Here is a 16084-nt window from a genome sequence, read left to right on the forward strand (position 1 = left end):
TCTCCCAACTGCTGGGATAATGGCAACTTAAGATATTAGACCAGGAAGGGACCCTAGAAATTGTTCTGTGCCCTCATGTGATAGATAGAGAAAGTAAGGTCCAGAGAGGAGACGTGAATTACTCAATGTTGCATAACCAGTCGGAGGCCCAGTCTCCGATGTCCTGCCCACTGCTCCTCTGCTGCTCTTTATCTTTTCCTCTCCAGCCATCTTTTCCAGGACTTCATTGCTTTCCTCTGGCCCTTCCAAGTCTCCTGAGGTGTCCACACTGCTACTTGCCTGTCTACTTTGCAGCCTGACAACTCTGCTCCATGACTGTCCTGGCTTGGTGAGAGAGTGAGGGTGTCCCAGTGGCCTGGCCGTCCCTGCCCAACATCCCTTGTATCATGATGGCCACCTCCCCCAGAACAGACTGCGCCCAGCTCTGAGCCTGGCTGGGGGCTGCGAGCATGTACATTCTCTGGCTCTGGGCTCAGAAGATCCATGTCCCCGTGTGTCTCCCTCACTACATCAGCAGAGTGACCTACAGCATGTCACCACTCTAGACCTGACTGCTCTTCTTAAAAATAGGGATAACATTAGAACACACCACCCAGAGCTGCTGTGAAGATCAAAAGAGTCAAGGACGCGGAATAGTGCTTTGTAAACTGCAAAGCATAATTCCACTGTGAAACGCTGGTGTCCCCCAGGTCCCGACACAGGGCTGGGTATAGAGCAGATGCCTGCTGAATCACTGTAGGACACAGGTTCTCAACTGGGGGCGATTTTGACACCCTAGGGGACATTGGGTGATATCTAGAGACACGTTTATTTGACACAACTGGGTAGGGTTGCTATGGCATCTTATTGCAGAGGCCAGGGATGCTGCTAAACATCTTACAGTGCATGGGACAGCCCTCACAGCAAAAAATTACCTGGCCCCAAATGTCAATCATGCTGAGGTTCAGAAGCCTTGCTGTAGATGAATGAAAGCGTGAGATTATATCTGTAGATACAGACGTGGCTTGTTGTTCCAGAAGGAACCATGACTGGGGAGTTGACCATCAAGATACCATGGTGGCCAAGAGCAGGAACCCACTGGGGTTAAATGAGATGGCCGTGCCCAGCTTTGATAAGTTGAAAACATTTTATTTCAGTTCTATCCTTGGGAGGCAGCATAAATAATCACAGAAGACCGCAAAGGTCAATGGGGAAGAAAGAAAAGCTTGAGAAGTGTGCGGAAGAACAGATGAGAGCGGACACTGTCTAGCTGCAGGGAGTGGGCGGTGAGGAGACCCTGCTTTAGCAGGCCGGGGGCGGGGGGGAAGGTTATTGGAGGGAAAGCCCAAGGAGTGGGGGGCTTTCCCTGCCCAGGTCACCTGGAGGGGCCGAGGGAGCTCTGGCCTCTCGATGGATGTCCTGCAGGGTGGCCATGGGACGAGCAGGTGAGGAGTATAATGCATCTAGTTGATCCTAGCTAATGAGAGAGAAGAGTGGACACCCATTTCTTGATCCCCAGGCCAGATCTCACCTCAAACCGTGACTTTTCTGACAAGAACAGTGTTTATGGACTCTATGGGTGGTGGGAAATGAAGGGAGAAAAGGAGGAGAAAAAGAAAATGTGTAGAAGACCGAATGAAATGTGGCGGTTGAGAGTCCCGTGACCTCGGGCTACTTCTTGGTTTCTTCATCTGTAAAACGGAGAGAATGAGCCCTACCTCCCGGAGTGGATGTGAGGCTCCGTGATATCTTACGTGTCAAAGAACTGCGTAAACTTTAAAGTGCATACTGACGTGAGGGGCTGTGGTCATCCTGCTAGTGTAAGGCTGAGAGTGGCTGAGATCGCAGTGGCGAGAGACATGCAGAGCCTCTCTTGAAGCAATCAGACCCTGCTCTGCCTTCCCCAGGGCCGAGCTCCACCCTCCTCAGCCTCATCTTCCAGGAGGAAGAGGCCTCATCTCAGAGGGAGTCCCCGGAGGGGTGAGAGCCAAGGGCGGGGGCCAGGGGAATGTAGGGGCACTGAGTGTGAGGGGCCTCAACTGGGCAGTGTGACGCATTGGCACTACTGGTGTGGGGCAGACAGTAGAAGTAGCTTCCAGTTCTCAATCTCCACAGAGACTTGGGCACTGGCGAAGCCCCCATGGAATTGGCATCTTGATGCAGTGGGAAGGGCCCTGGCCTCGGGGTCTGGATACCGTAGGTCTTGGTCCTGTGTCCACTGTTGACCCGCTGGGTGACTTTGTAAGTCACTTCCCCATTGCAACCCTCGGTTCTGTCATTTGTAAAATGGGGACACTTTTCCCTACCCTCCCTGCCTCACGAATTAAATGGGAAAAGGGTGTTGCAAGAGCTTCGAAGAGAATCATGGGAAGGCAAGGGGTCATTATGGCCTTGGCGAGCAATCCTCTTAATTCCCTGAAGACAAGAAAGAGAGGGCAAGAGACAGAAAGGAGCTGGGCTGCTTGCAACCCTTGTCAGGAGAATCAGGCTTGCAGGGCTTCAGGGGAATAGAGGGAGGTGGGAGGAGGCAAGGGAGAATGGCTGACACCTGCAATCCGGCCCTTACGGTGTGGTCCATCAGGGACGTTGCGAGCTGCAGCAGGGAATGCTGAGATGTCCTGCCAGCCCCCTTTGCAGGGGAAAAGGTCAAGTTCTAAGTCTACTGGGATCCTGGCTTCCCCCTCTGCTCCCTGGTCCATTGACAGCACCCCTCAGGGAGTCCATGGTCTTTGCCTGGCCAAGGAGAAGCCGAGACTCCTGCTGGGGTGGCAGGTAAAGGGGCTGGTAGCGGTGGGTCTCCAGGGGAGGCTGGGGACTTGTATTAGCATGAGTTCAAGAGGTCAAAGGTCAGCTTCCAGTTCTTGAGGTGGCAGGTGAGGTCCTCAGGCTCTCCCCCAGCTCCAGTCCTGGCTCTGTCTCTGGGATCACCAGATAAGGGAAAGTTAAGGGATGAGTAGAAACAACGGAGAGATCGGCTTAGAAAGCAGCCCAGCCGGGGAGCTAACAGTTCTTGGGGCTGTTGCGCAAGTTTTTCAGTTCCAGCTGTAGCTGCCGAATGCGGATGTCCTTCTGCGCCAGCTCCTCTTTCAACCGCCGAATCTCATCCTGCTGCCGGAAGAACATTCGGAGAAGCTGGGGTGGACGAAGAGAGGGGGCCGTGGAGGGCCAGGGAGAGAGCAGGTGAGAAGTGACTTCCTGAGTCCAGACCCCCGCCCCGCCCTCCCCATGGCAGCCTCTGCCCTTCTCCCCCCAGGCCTTCCAGTGCCCCCCCACTTTAGCGTCCCAGGTGACTCATGTCACTGCAGCTCTCCTTTCTCCGGGCTCAGCTCATAGCCCCTACTTTCCCCTGTGAGGTGGGAAAAAAAGAAAGCTGTGGCCTGTGCAGAGCTGCCTCAGGCAGCGGCTCAGGGTCACCAAGGAAGGGGGAGTCCACACGGGCCAGTTTTCCAAACATCCTAAGCGTACCTTTTTAGGGGTCCAAATCTAACAAATTTATTTACCATTCTGGATGGAAACCTTTCTAAAATGTTTTACATCCTTCTCTTCTTAAGAAAGCTTAGGGTACAGAATGGAATCTAGCTTTTTTCCTGCTGACATGGGACTACCAAGGGGATACCGCGGTTTGCACTGGGCAGTGATGCATTTGTGGCCATGGGTGCAGGCAAAGCACAGGTATCCTGACAGCCCTTCACGGAGATGAGTCCCTGGATCAACCAGTCTCTCCATTTCTTGCGTAAAACAGATCGACAGATGCTCACAAAACACTGAGCCCTGGAAGGCAGGCGGCTACTTGAGGACTCCAACATGTTTAAGTTGAACGTTACCAACAAGCAGTTGTGTTTGTCCTCAAATTTCCTGGTGTGAGTCGAATTTGTTCTTATAATTGCATAATTTAATTAAATCTGATATAAACACAAGAAAGAGAAGTTGCTGTTTCTATAAAAACTAAGTTGAATGCATTAGAAAGTCTTGATAGAGGTGATGCTAAAAACCTTGCTGCTGAGCTAGGTGTGGATGACGTCACCATAGAAGATTGGGGAATATTCTACATCTCGACTGTGGGGTAGTGGTTACACAGCTGTATGCATTTGTTAAAACTTGTGGAACTGTGCATTATGAAGAGTGAATTTTACCATAGGTAAATTAGACCTCAATAACCAGTCTTAAAAAAAAATGCGGAAAACTCCGAGAAAACTAGGGCTTTGTTTTCAGATTGACATTAAGTTCCTGTTCCACCTAAAAGAAACTGAAACTGGAAATTGGAGTTAAAGTGCGATATATGTGAGAGGGACATAGCTGACCCCAGCCGGGGGAGGCCTCAAAGAAAAGACCTTGATGCTGCATCAAAATATGTTGGAGGAATCTATGTTTTTGTTTTAAATGAAAATAAATGGTTTAAAGAATGTATATATCATTTTTATGATTCTTTCCTTTAATTGACTTTAAAAAAAATTAACCAACAAACCAGCCCTGGTTACGTGTCTTCAGGGGGCTGATAAGCTTTTTGCCCACACCAAATGATTCCATGCAGTCTTGTGCCTTCCAAGTTCTTGAAATTTCTTTGCATAATTTATTGGTTAGCTTTTTCCACAAAAACAGCTTTATTGAGGCATAATTCACATACAATAAAGTTCACTCATTTTAAGTGTACAATTCAGTGATATTTAGTAAAGTTACAGTTATGCAACCATTAAACTCCTCCCCTGGGTCAAGCTACCAATTGTCTCTTCACACAGACCAATGTGTCCAGCACCTACAGCCCCATTTTCTAATTAGTTGCTTCTGATCTGCTCTGATGATTAAAATTGCTGGTAAACCAGAGTTAGCAGGCTCTAAGCGAATTTCTTCCTAACGAAGAGGTGCACAAGCTTTAATGTAGAGAGACTGTGGCATCTGTGTTGTTGGCTCAGAGACCCTTTAAAATTGTCCTCCACGTCCTCAGTTCTGATTCATATAGACAAGCCTATAGCTAGATGTTACTCAGTGTGACTACTCTTCCACTCTGCCTTCTCCACACTCGATACTAGAACTGGATTCAGGCTCTTGTTCTGACTCACGCCCACCTGGGCTACTGTGGCAACTCAGGTATCTCTATCTTCTCAGGATACTTAAAAATATATTTTTTTAAATGGAAAATGCCAAATATATGCAAAAGTATAAAGAATAGCCTCATGAACCTTCAGGTACTCATCAGCTAGCTTCAACAGATAATATGTGACCATTTTTGCTTTGTATCTACTCCTACCCACTTCTCCTGCACACCCCCCCGGGGGATTATTTTGAAACAAATCCTATTTATCACATAATTTCATCCAGCCCTAGAAATCTGAACATCCCTCTTATAGACTTGTCTATATGACTCAGAACTGTGAAGTCCCAGAGGTCAGGAATCATTTTATTTTTATGAATCATAATGGTAATTGTAAGTTGGTGTGACAAGAAGCCTCTAAGATTCCCCCCCACCACGTTCTCCCCTCCCCTCAATGGTGGACTGGACCTAGTCACTTATTTCAATGAATAGAATATGGCAGAAGTGATGGGATATCATTTCCAAGGTTAGGTCACAAAAAGACTGTGGCTTCCATCGTGGACACCCTCTCTTGCTCACTCACCCTGAGGGATGCCAGCTGCCATGTTTTGAGCTGCCCTCTGGAGAGGTCCATTTGGCAAGGACCTGAGGGAGGTTTCTGGCCAACAACCCATGAGGAACTGAGACCCTCAGCCCAACAGCCTGTGAGGAAACGAGTCCTGCCAACAACCATGTGAGTGAACTTGGAAGGAGATCCTTCCACGGCTGAGCCTTCAGATGTGGCTGCGGCCTCAGTTGACAGTTTAACTACACCCTCATGAAGACTTTGAGCCACAGGCACCCAAAGAAACGATGAGATAAATGTTTGTGGGTTTAAGTCACTCAGTTTTGGGGCTAATTTGTTACATGGCAATAGTTAGCTAATACGGTTAGCCACTTTGAGCACTTGATATGAGCCAGGAAGACTGGTAGACACTTAGGGATTATCTTTTTAATGCTCACAGCATTTCATATCTCCATTTTACCATGAGGAAATGGACTTAGAAAAGTCAGGAAACTTGCTCAGGCACAGCCAGGAAATGGCAGAGCCGGGATTCAAATGCAGGTGGGTCCATGCAGCCATCTCTACTTCAGCTGCATCAAGCCAAGTGCCTGGCACAGGGAAGGCATTCTGCAGATCACGGCTGAGCTGAACTGTATTGGCACCAGGGAGTGAGGGTGTGGTTGGAAGGAGAAGCCTTTGGGGGACACGGACAAGGCCTAGCTATGGTTGCCCCTGACTGAGCTGCTCCCATTCTAACGGCACAAAGAATACTTTCATAAACACTCAGCCTCTTCCACAAAAACAGGAAATTGTCAGACCCCATGGCCATGCAACACCAGGGGGAAGGCAGTGCTGTAATGCACGAGGCCGGCTGTTCCCTGTGAGTCAGGACTTTATAACTCCCGTAACACCAAAGACAGTGACATTCTGAAATGGATTCACGAGGAGACACATAACTCTGTGGTTTAGTGAATTTGAGGTAGGGGGAGGGGCATCAATATCCGTTCCATATGCCAGCCTCTATTTATTGGGGTCAGAGGCAATGGAAGCCAATAGCAGGTTACTTATGGTATTTGTCACCAAAAGAAAAATGCCTCAGAATGGAGCTGGCTTAAAGGCCTGAAGCCCATAATTGAAATGTAAGGTCTCACTCCTCCAGGGCCTGTGGAGGTAATAACTTATTTCCTTACCTCGTTCTCTGTCCGAGGTGGGACATTTTCTAATAAATCTATTCCATTGACCACAACACTCTTCTTTTCTTTGATGGGAGCCTTAAATACCATTTTTGAGGACTTCTTATAGCCTTCTTTCAGTGACATCAACACAGGATCTAGGAAAGGCAAGGAACATATTCTCACTGACCATTCGATGGACTGTCAGGTGACGGTGTCTCTCATTGACACCATGCTTGACAGTTGGCCATTGTGAGGGGAAGTTCAAACAGGAGGATGTGCAAGGGAAATGGGGCAAGCTAGACCGCAGGCGAAGGCTGCAGTCCCTGCGCCTCTTCTGTGAAGCCCACCCCTTGCAGTACCTCGGTCGATGCCTCCCAGCCATTCATCGGGGGTCAGAGCTGGCTCCGTGCCTGGCGTCATGGGGTAAATGTCTTCCTGGTAGGAATCCGACTGCAATGAGGGGAACAGAAGAGTGGACAGATGGGGGGCTGCTGAGAGAAGCCCTGTTCTCCAGCCAGACGCTTCTCCTTGCCAACCTCCAACCGTGTTACCTGCTTTGCTGCCTCCAAGGCTTTGCACTCAGTGTCTCCCCCCTGGAATTCCCACCCTGCATACATGAGCAAGCCAAACTGTCCCCACCTCAGAATCACCCCCACCCCCACCCCAAATTGGGCCTGAAGACCCCAGTCCACAGGACCTATAACTTATGTCTTCTTCTGGGCTTCCCCAGGCTTACAGTCAGCGGCGAGTGAGCTAGGATTCAATGCAGGGGGCCCTTGGAGGCGGGCCCAGCCTCACTCACCCTCCGGGGCACGATCATGGAGATGGGCTCGATCAGGCCCTTGAGAGTCACCAGCTTGTAGAAGCGGAACACCTCGCAGGCCGACACATCCAGCCCGTGCTTGGGCATGACCCCTGTGGACAGGCACACACGACTCCAGGGGGGCCTGGGATTCCCCCTCCATGCCCCTCCTCCCTGAGGTCCTTGGCCAGGGGAAAGGCCCAGGGTGTGGGCACTAGGTGTGTAGGCAACGATCCAAGGAGAGGGGAGCAGGTGGGCTGGGGGCTTCTTGAATCGGGCCTGTCTCTGGGTGGTAGCTTCTCAAATAAGCCCCGTGGGCTAGACCTGCCTCAGGAAGGTGCACACTTTAGGATCGGGGCCTTTCAGAACTGGACGGTGCTGCAGAAATATTTGAATCTAGTCCATTCTGTCTACAGATGAGACTCATGAGGGTCAGAAGGGAAGGGGCTTGCCCAGGGTCACAGAGTGTTGTCACAGCATAAGCCACAGAGCCTTCTGAAACGAACTGGCTTCCCTAAGCCTCTGTGTCACTGGTCCTCAGAGAGAAAGAAGGAGGGAGAAACCTTCCCCCGCGCACCCCAGGAATTTAAATGCAGCCAAAGACAGCTGTTCTCTCATACGTCTTCCAGGACCAACAGCGTGTGTGTATATTGTCCGCGTGTGTGCACTAGCCACGGTGTGCCTAGGAGCTGCACCGACTGGACACTCACTGGGGGAGTTGTGCAGTGTGGTGTTGAGAGCACAAGCTTTGGGGTCGTACAGACCTGGGTCTGAATCCTGACTCTGCCCCTCTTCCTGGCTGGGAGCTCTTGGGCAAATCACTACTCCTCGGAGCTTCGGGTCCCTTGGCTGCTCAGTGGAGGGCCGTGGTGCCCTCGTGAGGGGGTCAGGGGACTGAGCACAAAGATGCTCAGTAACTACCCGGCACCGTGACGAGCACAGGTAACACTAGTTCTTTCCTCACGATGTGAGTATGAGTTAAGGTTCTACCTCTTCTCGACTGGAATGGAGGGCTGTTCTTCCAGATAAGGGAATTCCAGGCACTGGAGAGAAGTGGCCTAATGGTACCCAAGTGGAATTTGAAGCCACTGGACTTGGGTTTGAGTTCTGGCTCTGCCACTTACGTGACCTGCCTGTGGTGAGCTCCTTAGGCACTTTGAATCTACAGGAAGTGCCTGGCTCATGGTAAATGCTCAGTAGTCGCCACAGGTGAGGAGGATGAGTAGAAATTGTTATCCTCGGCTCCTCCCTCTCCTCCCTACGTCCTGCTGACAATACTGTCCACACATCTTCTGGGCTTATCTTCTCCTCCCTGTCTTCAGGCCATCCCCCAAGCTACCATCCTCTCTTGCCTAGAAGTTCACAAAGGCCTCTAACTGGCCTCTCTGCCTCCCTCCTGCCCTTTCAAAATCCATTCTCCCAATCCAATCTCCCTACAGAAGCAAGAGCAATCTTAAATTAACCTTTTAGGTCACATAGCATTGCCCCATCTCCAACGCCCGTCACCCCCAAGAAAAAGAAGACCTTCCAGTGAGTTCCCCAAAAATCCAAACCCTTCCCCCGTGTGATGGTTAATTTCACATGCTGGTGGACTCGGTAAAGCAGACTGCCCTCCTCGAGGGGGGTGGGCATCACCCAATCAGTTGAGGGCCTGAGTGGAACAAAAGGCGGAGGAGGGGGGAGGGGCCTCTTTTATTCTGCCTCCCTGCTTGAGCTGGGACGTCTCCTCTCATCTTCTTCTGCCCTCAGACTGGGATTTACGTCATCGTCTCCCCTGGTTCTCAGGCCTTCAGACTCAGACTGAATTACACCACTGGCTTTCCTGGCGTCATTCTCCAGCTTGCAGATGGCAGATTGTGGGACTTCTCAGCCGCCATAATCATGGGAGCCAATTCCTCATAAATCCCTTTCTACATACATTTGGTTGTTTCTCTGGAGAACCCTAATACACCCTGTCTAATGCACCCCCCCGGATCTGGCCCCTGCCCACCTCTCCAGCTCAGTCTCCTGACGCTCTCTCCATCTTGCGCTATGTCAGAGTCTACTCCGTGCTTAGCCATGTTGACCGCCCTTCCATTCCTAGAACATGCCAGGCTCATTCTTTGAACTAACTGGTCTTCCTGCTGTCTTTCCTTTTGCCCCTTCCTGCCTTTCAGAGCTTATCTTAAAATGCCACCTCCACAGTGAGGCCTTCTCTGACCACCTGGTCTAAAATCACCGCCAGTCACTCTGTGTCCTATCACCCCATTTGATTCTCTGCTTAGAACTTACTACCATCAATATTTTCCTTCCTTCTTTGTTTATGGTCTGTCTGCCCCTCAGTGGAAAGTGAGTAAGGTCGTGTTCTGTTTTATTTATCACTGCACCCTTGGACCTAGTGCAGCGTCTGGCACCTGGCTGGCACGCATTAAATGTTTGTTGAACAGCTACATGAAGGAGCAGGTGCTCTGCCAGGTGCATTGTACACACGGCTTCTAAGCTTCACAAGAGCCCCTCAAGGTAGGTTTGATTATCCCTATTTTACAGATGAGGAAAACCGAGACTCAGAGGGGTAAGTATGCAGTTGAATCCGAAAATAAACCTAGTTCGGGCTCCAAAGTCCAGGCTGCTTTTTATACTATCTGATAAAGAGATGACAGTGAGGAAGCTGAGGATGACAGAGAGTTGGGGAAGGGTGAAGTCAATGGAACGGCCGTTAGGACCGCAGGGGTTGTTAGGACCTTGGGCATACGTCTGGGCCTCCATTTTCCTGTTGGTCACTGGGCCAGGCTTCTAGCCCTGATGTCTTTGAAGCTGGCCCTAAGGCCCTGTCCATAATACCAGATCCTCTGAGGGAACAAGCCAGACTCAAGTCCTAAGGAGGGTGGGAACAGAGCCTCTGAAGAGATTTCTTCTACTGGGTGATTTGGACCCCAAATGGGGAACAGCTGAATAGTGTGCACTGCCAGGGTTAGTTAATAAGAATGACAATTTCACTGTAAGATTTTCGTGGCGGGAGAGTGTGGGGTGTCCAGAATGTCTCGCCCCCCACCCTGACTCACTACACTCCGTCAATCCTGGGTCCTCTCTAGGATTTGCCTGAGAACCTGGGGGTCCTGGGGATGCAGTGATGGGGACAACCTGGAACTTCCTCCTTCCTCTCAGGCAAGGATAGAGCTGTTCCTGGGGACCAGGAATCCTGGCTTCTCAGAGGCTTCCAGAAGGGGCCTGCGTCTAGCCCCTGCTCTGACCTTTGGCTGCTGAACCACCTCCCCCCAGTGTCAGAACCATGCTGGGCTTCAGCTTCCCCCTCTGCAATGGGGATGAAGATATGGTGTGGGCTGCTGATAACCAGAGGTGGCGGAGGATGCCAGCGTCACGGAATGATGGAGCCGGTCAAGTGGGTGGTGACAGGCTGGCTGGAGGAGGGCAGGCTGGCCTTCATAGGGGCAACACCTGTAGGTTCAACTCTGACTTGCCCATGAGCTGTGGCCTTCTGCGTCTGAGTTTTCATTTGGCGGGGAGGGAGATCCCATGAGCCAAATGTCCAGGCTCTTCTTCCATAGCCTAACAGCCACGGCAGCCTCTGGACCGCCTTACCGAGGCCTTTCTGCGGGGCTGGGGAGCGGAACTCCATGAGGTAACTCAGGTAGGGCTTCTCAGTGCTGATCTCGTAGTACCGGATGTTTCCATCTCCCTGGGGGCAAGGAGAGGGAGGTGAGGAAGGCAGGGGGAGGCGAGGGCTGAGCAGGCTCTGGTCCCTGAGGTCTGCTGAAAGAGCCTCTGCTGTGCCCCAGAGGTGGTCAAAAGACCAGGGAGACCTGGCCTCTAGACCCCCGGTGGGTCTGCCACAGGGGACTTGCTGGGTGTGTGTGTGTGTGTGTGTGTGTTTTTGCGCACCGTGCGTGTGACTATGGACAGCCTTTCTAACAAACAAGGCCATATTTGTCAAAGATCTCCTGGCAGGTTCCTCACATTCCATCACTAGTCATTGTCCTCTGCACTTCAGGCTCTGATCTTATTCCAACAGAAAACCCTCTCCAGCCCACCTCTGAGGGAATTCTTCGTGATTGAATTTCAGTGAGAATGAGTGTCCAACTTGAGGGTAGGTTTCGATGGAAGAGGGTGAGACCCAGGCTGGGTCAGGGGAAGGCCAGAGAGGTCAGGCTGGCTCTTCTTAGGGGAGCAGGGCGGGGTCTCTCACAGGCTGCCCCAGTCCCACCCCCCCCAACCTTCTAGTACCTTTCCAGCCAGGTAGAGCATGTGGGTGTCAGCGTCATAGAAGGGGAACAGGAGGCCGGAGAGCCCATCAATTTCCTCCTCTATCAGGGGCATGGACAGGTCCTCCTGTGGACCGGAGCGGGGCCAGCGTCAGCCGATGTCCAGGCAGGACAGCTCCTCACCTTCCCAAACCCCAGCAGAGGCCCCAGAGTTAACATGAAACATCCTTTTCTGTTAACACTCAGCCTCCCTGCGGCTGACCTGGTCCCAGAGGGCGATCTGTCTTGTGTTCCACCTGGAGACCCCCGTGGTGAGCAGCCGCTTCATGTTTCCCAGGAACACCACCCGGTTCACTCTGTGGTTTTTGCAGTTCGCCTCCTGACGGGGACAGAGACAGCTGGTGAGCCAGGGCCCCCAGACACCAGGGGACTGTGGTGGGCTGGATGGCGGCCCCAAAAGATATGTCCACGTATTAATCCCCGGAAGTGTGAATGTTTCCTTATTTGGAAAAGAGTCTTTGCAGATGTAATTTTAAGTTAAGGATCCTGAGATGGGAGATGGCCCTGGATCATCCAAGTGGGCCCTCAGTGCCATCATGAGTGTCCTTATGAGAGACAGGCAAAGGCAGATCCCATAGACACACGGAGGAGAAGGTGACGTGACTGCGGAGACAGAGACCAGAGTGATGCGGCCACAAGCTAAGGAAGCCAGCAGCCACTGGAAGCTGGAAGAGGCCAGGACGGGTTCTCCCCGGGAGCCTCCGGAGGGAGTGCGGCTCTGCCATACCTTGACATCGGACTTCTGAACTCCAGACTGTGAGAGGATCCCTTTCTGTTGTTGTAAGCCGCCCCATTTGTGGTATTTGTTGTGGTAGCCCCATGACACGAATACGGGTGATGTGGAGCACTGAGCCCCGGGACCAGGACAGAGGTCTCTCTGCACATCCCAGAGCCACCCGGGAGGCAGGGAGCTAACACTGACAAAGTCCAGCAGCACCAGAACTGCAAGCGCTCTCGCCACAATACCTCACAACCATCCCTACCGGGAGGAAGCTCCAAGGGGAGGACCCAGAGGTGCAGGAGGACCCGGACTCAGCCGGACTCAGCCGGTTCCCTGAGCAACACTTCCCCTTGCCAGGGGCTCCATCTGAGCTGGGCCATCCTCTGCCTCCTCTCCTGCCTCTCAGCTCATGACACCTCCTTTTCCTCCTGACCCACATGGTTCTTTGCCAGGATGAGTCAGCATCAGGCCAGAGACCAGAGGCTGGTGGAGCCATGCAAAGACCCAGGCTGGTGTCACTTGCTCTGGATTTTAGTTCCACGGTCTGTCAAAAAAGTGTAACCTGGGAGGAGTCCCTCACCCCTTCTGGGCCTGCGTCCATGTCTGTGAGGTGGAGGCTGGATTCTCTGCCCTCTAACGTCTTTTCTGCTCGGCATCGGCGCCGGGTTTGAATTCTAGCTCCTCCTGTAACTGAGATTCAAGTCTCCGACGCTCTCCAAGGCTCAGTGTTCCCATGTGTGAAATGGGAGGGTAACAGCAGCCCCTCAGAGGGACTGTTCTGAGTACTGACTGAGGTGGAGCTCTTGGCGTAGTGTGTGCCACACAGCGAGCTCTGAGTCAATGCTGGTGAGTACTGATGCTGCTAATAACCATGATTATTAGTATTTATAGTAGTATCAGTACATGACTTTCTCTTTTTTTTTTTTGAGGAAGATTAGCCCCCAGCTAACATCTGCGGCCAATCTTCCTCTTTTTGCTGAGGAAGACTGGCCCTGAGCTAACATCCGTGCCCATCTTCCTCTACTTTACATGTGGGATGCCTACTACAGCATGGCTTGCCAAGCGGTGCCATGTCCGCACCCGGGATCCGAACCAGCGAACCCCAGGCCGTCGAAGTGGAACGTGCGAACTTAACTGCTGTGCCACCAGGCCGGCCCCAGATGACTTTCTGGTCTTGCAATATTGGACTCTTTCAAGATAAACACAACCAGGTCATGCATCAGTCCTTTCTAGTGTAGGAGGTAAACCTCAAATTTCATCTAAATTTTCCATCCCACCTAGCTCCATGACTGGCACACAGTAGGTGCTCAAGAAATGTTAATTTCTTACTCCCAAATGGCATATAATCCCTTCCTCACAGTCAAGACACAGGAGACTCAAAGACTAAAACTGGAGCTACGTTCACAATCAACCTCCCCACTTGGAGGTGAGCTGGCACTCTGAGCCATTTCTGCCAGGCTCATCCCATGAAGATGGCTGGGCAGTGAGTTCAAAGGCCCCTCCTCCTGTGCCCATGATTGGGTTCGGTCAAAACCCAGGGATTTATATGTTGAAGGATTTCACCAGCTGGGCCCCCAGAGCAGGCCAGAAGAAACCCAGGGCTGATGAGAAAGGGTACTGAGGTCCCTCGCCACCCAGAACAAGGCAGGGTTCCTATGAGCTGAGAAGGGCCCAGAACAGACAGGCTGGTCAACAGGTGCAGGACCGGTGCATGAGAGAAGGAGAGCTGGCACAGCCTTTTCCTCCAGGTCTGGCTGAAAGCAGAACCCCAGGTCCCAATATCTTCCCTTCCCCCCGAAAAAATGTGGGGCTTCACCTGCAGAACGCGGCCGGAGCGGGGCTCGATCACACGCAGTTTCTTGTCCTTGCATGTGGTGGTGAGCAGGCTCCCGTCGGTGTTGAAGGACATGCAGAGGATCACGTCCGAGTGGCAGTCGATCATCTTGACTGGCTCACCCACGTCCAGGTTCCAGATGAGGACCTGGGAGGGTGGACATGCAGGAAGTGGGGCCAGTGCTGCTGCTGCTGTCATGGGGCGCCTGTCCCTGGTCTGCACCAACTGGCTCTGGGAGAGACACCCTGTGCAGAGCCCCAGGTGTCCTGGGATGCAGGACGGTGTCATTGGGTTCTGCATCATAGGCTGATGTGTCCCGGTCACACAAATCCACGAATATCCTTGGGTCAATCCCAGACCCAGCCTGGGCTCAGTTTCTGCAACTAGCAAGAAGGATAAACATTCCTTGCCAAGTCTGAGCAGCTGGCACTCCTCTTTTGAGGGCCTCCCTGCGGGTAGGGGCTGGGCTCTTTTCTCTTCCCTCTAGCAGCTTCAGTTGCTCCTTTTTCCTACCAGGAGGGCAGCATCCACTTCTTAGTTAAGAAGTGGCCAGGCAGAGAGGGTGGGCATTCTCCTCCAGTCCATCAGTGCCAGAAAAGGCAACAGAGATGCCTCCAGCCTCTGTGGAGCCCAGGAATGATGGGGTGCAGAGAAGATGCTCAGTCATGTGTAGTGAATGAATGAATGGATGAGATAGTATTGGTTAACATGCTCAGGAAAGTAATAGTGCTCCCTACAGGCCCCCCCAAAGATGCCCTTCTCTCTCCCTGCCCCTCCCCACTGAGTTGGCTCTGGCCACAGCTGCCCCCCCCAGTTGCCCACCTTGTAGTCGTAGCCAGCACTGAACAGGATGTTGTTGGTGGTGGGGTGCCACTCGACCAGCCCCACGCGCCGGCTGTGCCCGTGCAGCTCCAGGAGAGCCTCTGTCATGTTCCGCTTCAGCCCGCCCTCGGGGATCTCCCAGATCCGCACCTGCAGGGGCAACAGAGAGCCTAGGTTGGGTGGGCAGGCCCAGGAGAAGCTTTCCGAGGTCTTCCTGGTGAGGCACCTCCCTGGCAGGGCAGTGGGCAGAGCCTGACCGAGGCCTGAGGGAGGTTCCAGGGTGTGGTCAGAAAGGAAAGAGAACATCTCCTCTTTACTTTTGGGAGGGTTTTCTCCGAGAAGTCTCTGCAGATCTCGGCAACTATTATTACTGGCATGTTGTTATTGTTATGGTCTAACCAGGCCCAGAGGACCACACCCCAAGCAGCTTTCAGCAAGGGCTGTGTCAGAAGCCTATCTCTGCTTCCCTTTCCACACCCTTCTAGAGATGTGCCTTCAGCCCCAGCTCCTCTGTTTGACCACGTGGCCTTGTCCCCCACCCTCTCCCCAACCCAGGGTGGACACCTGAGCAGAGGGAAACCCATCTGGGAGGCTGGGAGGCCCTGAGTCTCTCCTGAGAGATGATGAACTAAGGGGCAGAGACTGAGGAAATGTTGGGCCCAAGCCGAAAGGACGGGCAGAGCCTGGACGCAGCTGCTATTTTCAGACGTACGGATGCTGATAAAGAAGCAGAAAGAGATGATCTGCAGAGAGGAGGATGAGACACACAGAGAAGCAGAGAGAAGAGACCATGTGGTCCCAGAGAGAGAGAAACTCAGTTTCTCTGCAATCCTTGAATAACCCCCTGGTCATTTGCATCAGCCCTGGTGAACCTCTGTTTCTCTAGCCAAACATGCTCTGCGTAGTTTCAGCCGTTTCA

At 52.3% G+C, this 16084-nt stretch overlaps 1 protein-coding gene across 2 annotated transcripts in view; it reads right to left on the reverse strand.

Annotated features, from left to right (window-relative positions):
• Positions 1-1107: 1107 nt before the first annotated feature.
• Positions 1108-16084, reverse strand: part of CORO2B (coronin 2B) — a 139754-nt gene continuing 124777 nt past the window's right edge. For both annotated transcript variants that reach the window (XM_044764641.2, XM_070499206.1), the window contains exons 4-12: positions 15166-15315; positions 14326-14490; positions 11991-12107; positions 11751-11855; positions 11109-11205; positions 7530-7642; positions 7087-7177; positions 6743-6882; positions 1108-3111 (exon numbers count right to left, since the gene is read on the reverse strand). In XM_044764641.2, the coding sequence (XP_044620576.1) occupies positions 2980-3111; positions 6743-6882; positions 7087-7177; positions 7530-7642; positions 11109-11205; positions 11751-11855; positions 11991-12107; positions 14326-14490; positions 15166-15315 (1110 nt within the window). In that variant the 3' untranslated portion in view covers positions 1108-2979. The remainder of the gene's footprint in view (positions 3112-6742; positions 6883-7086; positions 7178-7529; positions 7643-11108; positions 11206-11750; positions 11856-11990; positions 12108-14325; positions 14491-15165; positions 15316-16084) is intronic.

The sequence above is a fragment of the Equus asinus genome, chromosome 2, assembly GCF_041296235.1.
Source record: "Equus asinus isolate D_3611 breed Donkey chromosome 2, EquAss-T2T_v2, whole genome shotgun sequence".
In the NCBI taxonomy this organism is placed as follows: Eukaryota; Metazoa; Chordata; class Mammalia; order Perissodactyla; family Equidae; genus Equus; species Equus asinus.